Raw genomic sequence first — 12,736 nt, forward strand, 5'->3', positions numbered from 1 at the left:
CACCCACCTTTTAAGGACAATCAAACACCTTTATTCTAATAAAACCTAGAAACTCATAAGCAAATAAAATAAATGTGACAACCAAGCAACTAGGTCTTGCGACCTAAGGGAAATTAAACATTGCTAGTAGAAAAGGATGCCATAGCATCCCCTACAACACCTCCATTTTTTGGCATTTCCTCCATCACAGCCCACGGGGAACCCAACACCCAAACTCGAGCCCAAAAGCCCCAACAATGAGCCAAGGTCCACCCCAGGCCCAACAAACCTAGAACCCAGCGGTAAACCCTAGCGTCCCTAGCAGCCAAGTAGTCTTCCCACGCTTCAGCCTCATCCACACCACTACCGCCGCATAAGCTGTTGCCTCCACCGCGTAGGTCCACCATCAGACGTTGCCTAAACCCGCACCGGGATCAAATCCGACAAGGAGAAGAGAGCTCCACCACCCTCGTCAAAGTCCAAAACCAATCCAATTACGAGCGTTGCTGCTGAAGAAAAAACGAGATCGCCCCCAATCCCTGCATCCTCGAACACCAAAAACGACCAATCCCATTCGATCGGATTTGAGCCCAAAGTGACCTGATTAACAGAGCCATCTTCAAATCTCCATCCAACACCCCCTATTCCAGAGTCAATAGATGTCTCCCAATTCCAACTAGACGCAACAGCATAAGCGCCGATCCTTGCACTATCACACCAACCCCGACTCGATCTCAGATCAAGCCCAGAACCACCAGAGCTACCATCACCTCTAGCGATAGTAGCAAGTAGAAAAAGGCCAAGGCCCAAGAACAAGGGGTGCCGTCGAAAACAGTCGTCACCGCCAATAATTAGACCAAAGAGAGGTGAAAAGACACCCCTCCCCGTCAAAGGTAACGAACCACCACCAATCAGAATTGGTCGCCGTCGAGAAGTCTCTCTTTCGAGAGAGCATATTTCTATCCCTTATTTGCTACAAAGGAAGATGTATAATAATAATAATCTTAGTAGACATACTTAGTACAAAAACAAACTGAATAGTCCAAATTATAAGTTGGTTAGCTACTTATCTTCTCTCTTTCATTTTATATAGAACTAAATTCAATTTACTCCTTTAAACTTTAAGTTAAACATCAATTTGGTCCCTAATTTCTTTTTTTTAATCATGATAATTCCCGCACTTTTAATTTCCATCACTAGCGTTCAAATTTCTAATTTGACTCGAAATATAACGTCGCATGTTAAGTTGGAGTTGACGTAAGGCCTCACTAATCAGCTTTTGACCCTCAATTTAGACAAAATGTCCAAGCTGCCCTCCTCTCCTCTCTCCTCGTCTCCGAAATCCCACAACGTACCCTCTCTCTCTCTTGTCCCTCACCTGATCCTTCCTTCTTCTTCATCTTCTTAAATCCCCAAACCCAAAAATCAGAAATGGATAAACTGATAGCATCATCATCTTGTTCTTCTTAGAGTTGCAGACTTTTTTTATTCAAAGTTGGAGAGAGAGAGAGAGATGTCAATAAGAAGATGAAGAATCATCAACTTCTCTACCTTCAGCAAGGCTCAACTGTCTACTTTTCAGTAATGAAATCTCATTATCTGGGAAATTGACCGAAACCCTCAACTTAGATTTGACGAATTTCTGTTGGGTTTTTTTATTCTCTGAGTTGTTCATCAAATTTGATTCTCTATTTCCGACCCGCCCAGCTGGCCGTTTTAGTGAACCGTCGCTGAGGACGACCCGTTGGAAGTGGGTTCGTGCTTTCTGGGTTTGGGGTGCTTCTCCAAATCAAATGGTCTCTGACGGCAACACTTAATCCAGAGGCTCATTTACAGAGGCAAGTAGGGTGTCTTGTAGAGATCTGAAGGTATACATTACCATACTTGTTCCTAATTGAAAGTGCAGCAGCGTGAATAACAGTGAAAAATGAAAATATGATAAAAGATAAAAACACTTATTTTGGTCTAAGAATCCTAGATTCACAGGGCTAGTTTTTACCCTTTGCTTGCTTCCATCCAATTCTGCAAGTCAATGAAATTTCTCAACCTGAATGTAATTTGCATGGGAAATTCTTCTTGACTAGTTTTTGGTTGAATTTCTGTTCTTGTTGCAGTGTATGTGCAGTAGTGAGTGTGCCAAGGTTTCGAGATACCAGACAATTGGGGTGGTCGGTCTGAATCGGAAGGGTAAAGAGAAAAGAGAGGAGTGTGGCTAGAAGAAGAAAGAAAGCGGCGATGGTGGATTAGGTTTGAGTTTGGAAGGGTACGAGCAAGTCCACCCGTTGAGGTCGGCAGGGTAAGACTATTCACTAAAAGGCCTTTCATTTCTATTTTTTTTTCTTGACCAGTCAGATACTGTTTACAAAAAGCTGATGAAAATTACAGAGTCAAAAGCTGATAAAAGAGGCTCTAAGTCAGCTCCAGCTCAGGAAATGAGCTCATATTTAGAGTTAAATTTAAAATTTTGACGCGGGTGATGTAAACTGAAAGTACATAGATCATCGTGATTTAAAAAAATAAAAATTTGAGACTAAACTGATATTTATCTTAAAGTTTGAGAAAATAAACTAAATTTAGTTTTATATATTTGTTTCCAGTCAAAAAATATGTGATCTAAGTTGGCTATCTACTCATCTTCTTTCCTTCATTTTTTATATATTCTGAGAAACTTTTCGTCACTCGTTTAGTCGTTTAGTGAACTTGCAGTGTGTGTGGTGGCTGCAGTTTTTCCTATCAAGAAGAAAGTGGCATTTAATTAAGATAACATGGATCCTGCGCATCATCTTCATATTCTTCAAATTAATCTCGTGGCTCAGTAAAGTTCTGTTGCCCACGGAAACACGAATGTCATGTCCTAAAATCAAATAATTCCACATCTGGAAGCCTGAACGGAACTGGATCCCATGTATGAGAAAAATTTTCCACCTGTCAAATAGAAAGAAAGTAACAAAAAGGTTTGGGAAACCTAGTTTGGCTAAACTACCTCATTATTTTCTTTCTTTCTTTTGACTCAAATTACACAGCAGGACAGAATCTTTGAAAACTTCCCATATCTATCATTGACCAAGATAATCAGCACCGCCCACTTCGTTGATTTCAATTACCAAAAGAATCTCATAGTAGTTGGGACTTGAGACCCGGTGTGGTCTTAGTCACACATTATCAACTATCTAAAGTTCAAAACTCAATTTCTGTTTTGCAACTGGATCAACAGCCTTCACAAATATCGTTGCCAAATTGGGTAGGACATAAAAATTAAGACAAGCAGAACCAAGTGGAGAGTTAGGCTAAAGCGCTAAAGCCAAGTATGTGGACATCTTAGTCGCGTGAAATTTTCGTATTAAATAGGTCACACATCTAAATCACCGGAATTGACTATATAATATGACAGCTAATGTGTAACATCAATTATATCGTACTCGACACTTACTCATAATTGTTTTATTAGGTGCATGTTTAACAAATGTGGTCTGAAAATGTGGTCTTTCTAGCATATTACTTAATTCTTAAGGGAAAAGATCACACGTTTAATGAGTACGTACATTTTCATCATACTTCTCTCACTCTGCTAGATCAACACCTATAGCTCAATTGATAACCAAGCACTGTTGTATTTAAGCTTCAAATTACAGTTCAAGTTTGGGGAAAAATTTAGCCGCTGCGTAAATTGAATTCGAACCTCCATTTAAATGTTGTATTTACAAATACACCTAATCTTCAAAGTAGTCTAACAAGTGGAAAAAATCAATTTTCTTAATTGACTTTTACACCAGTTCTTCTATCAGTAAGTATCGTGCTGAAGAAATCTTCCTGAAATGGCTGCTGCAAGTGCTTTTGTGAAGTTGGGGTCTTTGGTCAAGGAAGACGCCATCTGTTCCACCAAAAGCTTTCGAACTTCCGGTGTTTCAGTTCTTGGTTTCGGGCTCTTGGTATCAGAAGTATTGGACTTGGATTTTGTCAAGTCAAGAGTGATGGTTGGTCCGGATGTGCCAAGAGAGGTTGAGCAGGGGACTGATCCTAAGGTCATGCAGCGGTTTGAGCCCGATGATGCTTCAAGTTGAGAAGGATTGGGATGGTTGTGTTCACCTTCATAAGTTGCCACCAGAATTGATTGGTCCTCAACACTTCTCTGAACCTGATAAGAAAATTAAGGGGAAAGAACACCTTTAATAAGACTTGACAGATAAATAACATGGTTTCCGCATTACTTATTACTTAAGTTGAGATCTAAAGTTATGAAAAGAGGGATCGGGTTTTGATTTGAAGTAAGCTCACCTTCTTTTTGACAGGGCAGGTTGGAGCAAAAGAGCACTTGAAGTAAGCTCTAGGACAAGGATTGTCCCTTGTAACTTTTTGACCATATTTTCTCCATTGGTACCCATCCTTGACAACCTATACAAATGCACATAGAATTGCTCAATATACACCTCAAATAAACTGTTAATAAATGTTCAATCTCCACAGTATGGTAATGTAAATATGTAGTGAGAAAAACATTACAATGACAGATGAACTTACCAAGCTTGTTGTATCGGATGGTTCGGTCCTGACATAAGACCTATAAATTTTGGCCTTGATGGTCTCTTCCCTTGGCTTCTTGCATGATTCTCCATCACTGGAGCTGCTCTCAGAGTTTCCATTGTTCATGCCATTAAGGATGTTGTTAGCACTGTTGTTGTTGTTGTTGTTGTTACTACTTTCAGACTTTCTTTTCTTGGATATCGGGCTGAGCTCCTTCTCTGGGTTCTTGCTCATGTACTCCAACAATTGGCTTCTCAAAGCATTGTAGCTCTCACCCATCACCGTCAACATTTCAGTCAGCTTCTTGTTTTCGGTGCTCACCCTGTGCAATTCCTCTACCAAAGCTCCACTCTGTAAATCAAAGCACATAAAGCTTTAGTACTATATTTCATGTACAACTGAATTCTTATCTTCATGATTTTAGTCTAGAACTCTAGATGAAAGTTTGGTTAAGTACTACAATTATTGTTAATATCAGTGATAAGTTTTTATTGTTGCTCATGAAATTGTATCTTTTGATGGAGAACTAATCAAGTACTTTCAATCTGCTTATGAGCATCTTTCCCAGCTTGATGCACCCCGTTTTTAACATATAAAACATGGAATTCTTTTAGGCCATAAACTTACCAAGGAAAGAGACCCAATTTTCATTTTATCAAAATGTATAAAAAATCGAAAATGGCCTAGCTTTGATTGACAACCGCAAAACAAAAGATAACAATCAAACACACACCTCTTCTTTTGCTGAGAGCTCCCTTCCAAAGTCGGACAAAATCTTGCTCTGCACCTCTTTCTTGATCTGAAAATTACCAAACATACCAAACCCACTTCAGAAATCTTGCGAAGTGATCGATATACGAGTTACAACAAGCTAAGTACTAGTATATATAGCTAGCTTTCATTTGAACATACCGGAGGAGAATCATCGAAAAGCCGGAGAGGCCTGGTGTTAAGATCCAGAGAAGTATCATACGCAGCAGCTGATGAGTAGTCCATATCAATCCTTTGAAACACAAGCAAAGCAAATCTCGACTTGACCAAGAAAAACAAATTGCAGGGTCAATGGGAAGGCTTCCTTTCCTTTACCAAAAGGATGAAGCCAGACAACGTACAGCTGTGTGAAATTGGTTGAATAAACCCGAAATGAAGCTGGATAGATATAAAGAAGAGAAGAGACCAGATATCTCAAGTTGGAAAAGGGCAAAGGAAACAGGGTCGAAAGAGAGGAGAAGATAGAGATGTAAACGAGTAGTGTTAATTAGTGTAGAGCTGGCATTAGCTATTTAGCTTTCAGTTCAAAGATAGATATATATATAGTTAAAAATGAAGATGCAGTACAAGGGAGTGGCCTGGTCTTTCTGTATATAAAGGGAATATATTAAGGACTGGTTTTGGCGTTGGACATGTCGGTCATGAACGTTGAATTCCTTGCGCAAAAATCAAAAGTCAAGCACGGCGCACGCACGCCATGTAAAACCAATTATTAAATATCAGAGAATTGAACAGTGGTGTGATGTGATTCAGTAATAGGGAAATAGTGGAAAGAGCGAGGGAGAAGTTCTAAATTGACCCGATGCTGTCTTTGTCGCTGGGTATAGTAGAAGACGGAAGAGCCAAGCTTTGTAGTTGCAGTGGGTTATGGGATTTGGCTTTGCTTTACTCTCACGTTTCCAACTAGGAAGCATTTTCCACGTTCTATTTTTTGGATTATTGTCCGTCTTTTCGTCGATGCAAAGAGTCTCTCTATGTTTTTATGGCTTCATTTAGCGAGTCCTACGCTGTCAACGCGCTTCAAATTCCTTCCATCCAAATGAAAAATAGAAACCATATCATGTATTTCATTTTTCGTTTCGTACGAAAAAGAATGATAATGCTAGAGTCTAATATGACTATAATTTTGTACGCGTGAAAAGTTCAATGTATTAATAATACTCATTGCCATATATAGTATTGACGCATAACCAGTGAATTAATATATTATGTTCACTAAGAGCAAGTCCACCGGTTGAGGTTGGCAGGTTAATACTATTAACTACTTTTTATCTTTCATTTCTATTTTTCTTGACATGTCAGATACTATTCACAAAAGGTCCACTGAATGTCAGTTGGCAGGTCAAATAATTGACCCAGAGTGATCACGACGAGGACTACTGGCAAGTGCAGCTGTGATCAATGGCAAGCGTTGTTGTGATCGACAAGGAGATGCTAGGATGTGACGAAGAAAAACATCCCCAACGTTGGGGACCTCAACGATGATCGAGCACCGCTAGATTGATGATGACGAGTATTGCTGGATTTCCAACGAGGCGTAGCTTGGACAATGTTGACGATTACGTGGATGCTGACGAGCATTGTAAGAAAAAGGTTGCGCTACTAGGGTTTGGTCGAGATTTATTTCTTTTTCAGTTATAGTCTAATGTGACTTAATTTTGAATGAATTTGATGGAGTATATAATGGGTTGAATATGTCTGGATCAATCTAACACATTGTCACATTAATTTTTTTTTAGGTTAAGGTTGAACCGGATCTTATCATGTGCATTCATTACTCAAGTGGAGGTGGTTAGAGCATATTAATTTTCTTCATGGATTTGAGCCATGACTGAATTGACATGCTGGCTTTTGGATCTAAATATTTCATGGCCAGTAGCTATCTTTGTTACCTTATGGTGTATTAGAGATTTTTAAGCTCTGTTTTTTGAGTTATTAGTCTTAGGAGGTATGTTCAGGTCCACTGATCTTACGTTGCATTAGAAGTAGGCCGTTATGGCTCCTGTGGTTCATCGCAATCATGCTTGTAACTTTTCCTTCTACATGAATTATTGGAACTGTCTTTATTTGATAAAATAAAATAAAGGTGGGTTTGTTTTTTCTGTATTAATGGGACAAATGGTAAAGTGTGATCTTTTGCCGGGGCGGTTATGGTTGGCGATCAGACTAGACGCGGTTATTACTTGCTCTCCCTCAGTAGTGGCTTTAGCTAGGATTTTTGCAACTGGTGCGTGGTTATTTGAAAAAGGAATTATCATAGTTTAGTTGGTATGATGATTTATCCACCATTAATTCAATGAAAACACACTACCAGTAAAATAAAAACACACACGGATTTATTATAGTTAAAAGTCACAGATATCCGTGTAAAATATAAATACTAACAAATAACGGTGTGAAATGAGCATAATTGGACCCACAATAATTTATACAATAACAATATCAACAGAAATCCGTGTGAATAAACAACAGTAACATATATCTGTGTATGGAAATTATTCTATGCACCGACGGTGTAAATGACCCAACACTTATACGATGATCTCAACCCTTGATATCTATAATTAATATTTTTATTAATAACCTCAAAATGTATTTAATATAATCTAACCATCTATTTATGTGGGTGCGAGTGCACGTCTGTACACTGAATCCTCCCCTATCTGTGTAAAAACTAAAACAATTTCACACGGATTTCTGTACGTATTATAAATTAATTTATTTCGAAATCATTAATTTTTATGTTAAGTGAATTATAGAGGGACATATTTCGGTTACAATAAGTATTTGATACAGATTTCTGTGTGAAATGAGTAACACACAAATATCTGTATGAAATGTTGACATAGATATCGGTGTGAAAAGAGCATAATTGGGCCCACAATAATTTATACAATAACAATATCGACGGAAATCCGTGTGAATAAACAACAGTAACAAATATCTGTGTAAAAATTAAAACAATTTCATACTGATATCTGTGTGAAAATCAATTCACACGGATGTCTGTATGTATTATAAATTAGTTTATTTCGAAATCATTAATTTTTTATATTATGTGAATTATAGATGGACGGATTTCCGTTACAATAAGTATTTGATACAAATTTATGTGTGAAATGAGTAACACACAAATATCTGTGTGAAATGTTGACACAGATATCCGTGTGAAAAGAACAATTAGCTATAGAATTCCGTGTGAAAAATGAGACTACACACAGAATTTCGTGTAAATAATCGACTGACAATTAACGTGATAGTTAGTGGTTACCGAGGTAAATATACACGGAAATCAGTTGCAAATGTGTAAGTATTTCACACAGATTTCCATGGCAATTCTACTTATAACTAGCAAATTGATCGAAGTTTTCCATTGTTCTTTCTGTTCTTCTGCTCACAGTTTTGGCCTCTCACCTCTCTTCTCTAAGATATTCTTCATATTCACATTAAGCAACGACATCTGCTCCTACTAAGTGCTTCTTAAGCTATTTTTTATAGCTTTTGATCATCAGGTATCTCTTTATATTAATCTTCTCACATAGTGATTTTGAATCTCTCCTGTTTTTTTTTTAAAGATGGATTATGATGAAGACTCAAATCTGCAGGTTGATAAACAATATATTTGTTCAAGGTATGTTCTTTCCCTCTTATTCCCCCAAACTCTCTATTATTTTTGTTACTGGCTCTTCAATCTTATCAGCGTTTTGTAGTTTCATCTCTAGCAATAGATTGTTTCAGATCCGTAAGTACTTGAAAGAGATTGCGAGATTTGGTTTATGCCCACTTATTTTGCAATTAGTATATGTATTTTATGTAGGTTTCATTCCTCTTGCTTGTAATTATCCTGGGAGAGGTATTGACTTAAGTCCCCCTCTCCCTCCTTGTATAATTTGTCTCATTTTATCAATAAATTGGGATTTTTGTCAAGAATTCAAGATAAAAGAAATAGAAAATGTTGTTGGTTTTATGTCATGATTTGCAGCAATAGAAGATCTTGTCTGAGAGACATGGCATATGGAGCCACTAACAGTGGTGTACGATGGTGTACCAGATGATGATGTATGATGAGAGCCATGGCATAGCAAACAAGTAGGTATGATGGTGTGCTAAGCCATGGCATCTGGATGATGAAATATTTTTTTTGAATGCTAACACATTTTTCACATAGAAATCAGTGTGAGTTAGTGTTTAGGTTTTCACACTGAAATCCGTGTGAATTAGGAAGTTGTACACACGGACTGAAACTACATTAATTCAATTCTATATGGATGGACAGTGGGGCCCATGTGTTTATCTCACACGGACAAAATAATCCGTGTGAGATGAGTATTAGCCCCCTCTCCAAACAGCACGGTAATTCAATCTGTGCGTGTACTGTGGGTAAAAGCCTCCACACACTGAAATCTGTGTGAGAAAGTCTTATTTCATACAGATTAAAATATGTGGGTAATTACTGTTTTGCTAGTTCACCATCACATACTTTGAAGCATTATAAAAGTTCATGTTAAAACAACAAAGTACTGAACAAAAACAAAAGAGAGAAAAGAAAATGGATGTCAAAGTTGGCTGCGGGCACAACTGGAGTTCATATATACCTAGAGACTTTATATTCATGTAAACATAAGAAGATGCAGACTGGATTCCGTACCCATGTCGGAAAGGATGCGATTCATTTGAATACTCCAGTCATGGTCTTTTCTGAAAAGTGTATATAGATATAGAATTAAAGACAGCTGAATGCATGTGGGTGGGTGCTATATAATCTGCAGCCAAATGTTGAAATACCAATCATTTTTGACTTCCTCATTGTTCTGCGACAAAAGGAAGACTACTCTTGATCAAATACCACATTTGATTAATTTTGGCATTACTAAAATAGATGCTCTACGATTTGATAATAGAAATATAGTTAATGACGATCATGCTGATAAAATAATAACATGTCCTTTTCCAGATAGTAAACTATAAGTAGAATTTATTGTTTACTTCTGCTGACAAAACACAACTAGAAGTAAAAACTAGTTTTATTTCCTTATTGACTTGTGTACACGACTATATCCATAATCTTATCTTGTAAATTTGAATTATGAACTCGGAATCCCCTATAACTAATTAAGAACTTTCTGTTAATATGTTTAGTGTTAATTGAACTTTTGTCTTGAAAATTCTTCTATGTACTGACAGTGCAAGTGACCCAACACCTATTTAATTATCTCAACCCTTAATATTTATAGTTAACATTTTTTTTTAAACTAAAAAGTCAACTTGATGTTATCCGGCCATCCATTTATGTTGGTGCAAGTGCACGTCAGTATTCTGAATTTGTCTTGCAAGATTTAATTTTTTTTTACTTTTTTTTTCTAGTTAAAAAGATTTAATTTTTTTTACTTTTACTTAAGGTCATAAGTTTTTTTTTTAATTAAAGAGTACAAACTAGTTGTATCCTGTTTCATAGATAATAATAGTACAAATCAATTGCTCCTGTTTCAAGTAACTATGGGATGGAGATTCCCAATTTGTTTGTGTCGTCCGTCACGTCAATCCTAAAATGTGTATCACAAATTTCAGTGCTAACTTCTAGATAGAAAATCAAAACTCATAAGCCATAATATAACATATGTCTATATTTTCGAGAGGATTATGCAATAACATCTCTAATCCTGTTAATGTGATCTTGATCTACGATTGCTTATCAATGCAAAATATGATTGAAATGAGATGTTTTAGTCGTGATAGCACTTAATATTTTTGGGTAGTAATCGCCAAAGAAGGAATATGAGTGTTCAAATCTTCCAATCAATGAACCGTACAATGTATATCAAGTTTATAGGTTGTTTTTTTTTTTTAGTTAAATTAGATCTCGGGTGGTTCTATTCAGACGACAATTTGCTATTTGGACATCCTTCATTTTTTGCTCAATTTTAAAACCAATTTTACCCCTCTACAAATATATAAAAAATAATAAATAAAAAAACCTGCATCTACATCATGGGAGCTGCAGCTCCCCTCTTACGTCTTGCAGTTCTCTCTCCAATTGTATCCCTATCCACAAAATTTAGAAAGTTAAAATTCAAACTTTGAAATAACTACTCCATCTTATTTATTTGAAATCACCATCTAATCAAAGATTAAGAAGAGAAAGAAACACATTTTGATCAAAACTGGAAAACAGAAAAAGAAAAACAAGTATCATATGATTTAAGCAGTAGACATCTCTCTTTCTCTCCAACTCTCTATTGTAATCCTCTCTCTATTCTCCTTTCCCTCTTCCTCACTATTCCTTCATGTCTTTCTTCTCATTCCCTCTCTCTCTCTTCTTGTACCCATCACCTAATTGGTTGTCACTGGCTCTAGGAGCTTGAGACGTCTTCATTGTTTCATCTCAAGTTTATTATTAGATTCTATAAATTATAGATTAGATGATATTTGAAATTTTTGAATTTAAATTTATGCAATTTCAATGTTAATATATCTTTGAAATAAGAAAACAAAAACAAGGTCAAGACTTACTTTCATTGACTTTTCTCTCAATCCAAAAAGGATTGACTAAGCTTCATCAAACCTAGTTGGGCAATCAAGAATTATAAGGTTCTTTAAATTGCTCCAATGGAAATCCAACTTCAACTGCATCAAGTAATGCCAAATTGTTTGAAGAACACAAAATAGGGTTTGAAATTTGAACTAGTCGATCGTAATTATCAAAAACAGAGAAAACGTTAATCTTAAAAGATTTTTTTTTTTTTTTTTTGGGTGTGCTCCCAGTTGATCATGAAAACTAATTGGAGTTTGGAGGTGCAATTTTTTTTCTTTTATTATTGGAACATCGCATATATAACATATGTGTAAATAGATAAAAATAGGGGTAAATCCGGAAGTTCAGTGGCAAAAAAAATGATGAGAGGTCCAAATAGTAAATTGAGAGGTCTGAATAGACCCATCCTTAGATCTCATGAGAAGCAAGGTCAAGAACAGCACCTACATATTATCCCTAAATTATGGGAACATATCATTCACTATTACAATAACGCTCAATTACTTCAAGAGTCTGCACAACTATACTAAATTATTCTTACACAAAATAAGCTAACTTGAATCTTGACGAAGTGGTGTTAGCTTAGTGGTTAGAGCACCCACTACCTAAGATCGAGGCCATGGGTTCGAGTCACCATGGGAGTATGAGTGAAATACTTTGATCATCTTTTAAAAAAGGAAAGAATAACCTAGCTTGAATCTCCGTTTGCCAATACACGCAATTGCGATGCGTCAGAAAATCCATTACTTGGTGTAAACATAACTCCATAGCATGCAGGTTTGCAACCAAAACCAACATTTAAGGAACAATTTTCTCCTTGCCCTTACTCTTAGAGCTAGGAGCGAAGTTTTTGAGAACGTAATTGTGTAACAAGTAATACTATGTGAATCATTTTTTTAGATATTATCTATATCTCCCTTTTTTATATTAAAT

At 36.5% G+C, this 12,736-nt stretch overlaps 1 protein-coding gene across 1 annotated transcript; it reads right to left on the reverse strand.

The window, feature by feature from the left end:
* Positions 1–3,478: 3,478 nt before the first annotated feature.
* On the reverse strand, positions 3,479–5,804 carry LOC112187836 (probable WRKY transcription factor 40). Its single transcript, XM_024326791.2, has 5 exons — positions 5,413–5,804; positions 5,234–5,299; positions 4,498–4,851; positions 4,255–4,371; positions 3,479–4,114 (listed from the first exon to the last, which is right to left on the reverse strand). The coding sequence occupies exons 1-5, from the start codon at positions 5,494–5,496 to the stop codon at positions 3,761–3,763; spliced, it is 975 nt and encodes a 324-aa protein (XP_024182559.1). The 5' UTR covers positions 5,497–5,804; the 3' UTR covers positions 3,479–3,760.
* Between the last annotated feature and the right edge of the window lie 6,932 nt (positions 5,805–12,736).

Source organism: Rosa chinensis, chromosome 2 (genome assembly GCF_002994745.2).
Source record: "Rosa chinensis cultivar Old Blush chromosome 2, RchiOBHm-V2, whole genome shotgun sequence".
NCBI lineage: Eukaryota > Viridiplantae > Streptophyta > Magnoliopsida > Rosales > Rosaceae > Rosa > Rosa chinensis.

Coding starts and splice junctions, on each gene's coding strand:
- LOC112187836 (XM_024326791.2), bottom strand. CDS start 5,496: ATGGACTACTCATCAGCTGCTGCGTATGATACTTCTCTGGATCTTAAC. Junction 4,372..4,497: donor CATCCGATACAACAAGCTTG/GTAAGTTCATCT, acceptor GCATTTGTATAG/GTTGTCAAGGATGGGTACCA. Junction 4,115..4,254: donor CCTGCCCTGTCAAAAAGAAG/GTGAGCTTACTT, acceptor TTTTCTTATCAG/GTTCAGAGAAGTGTTGAGGA.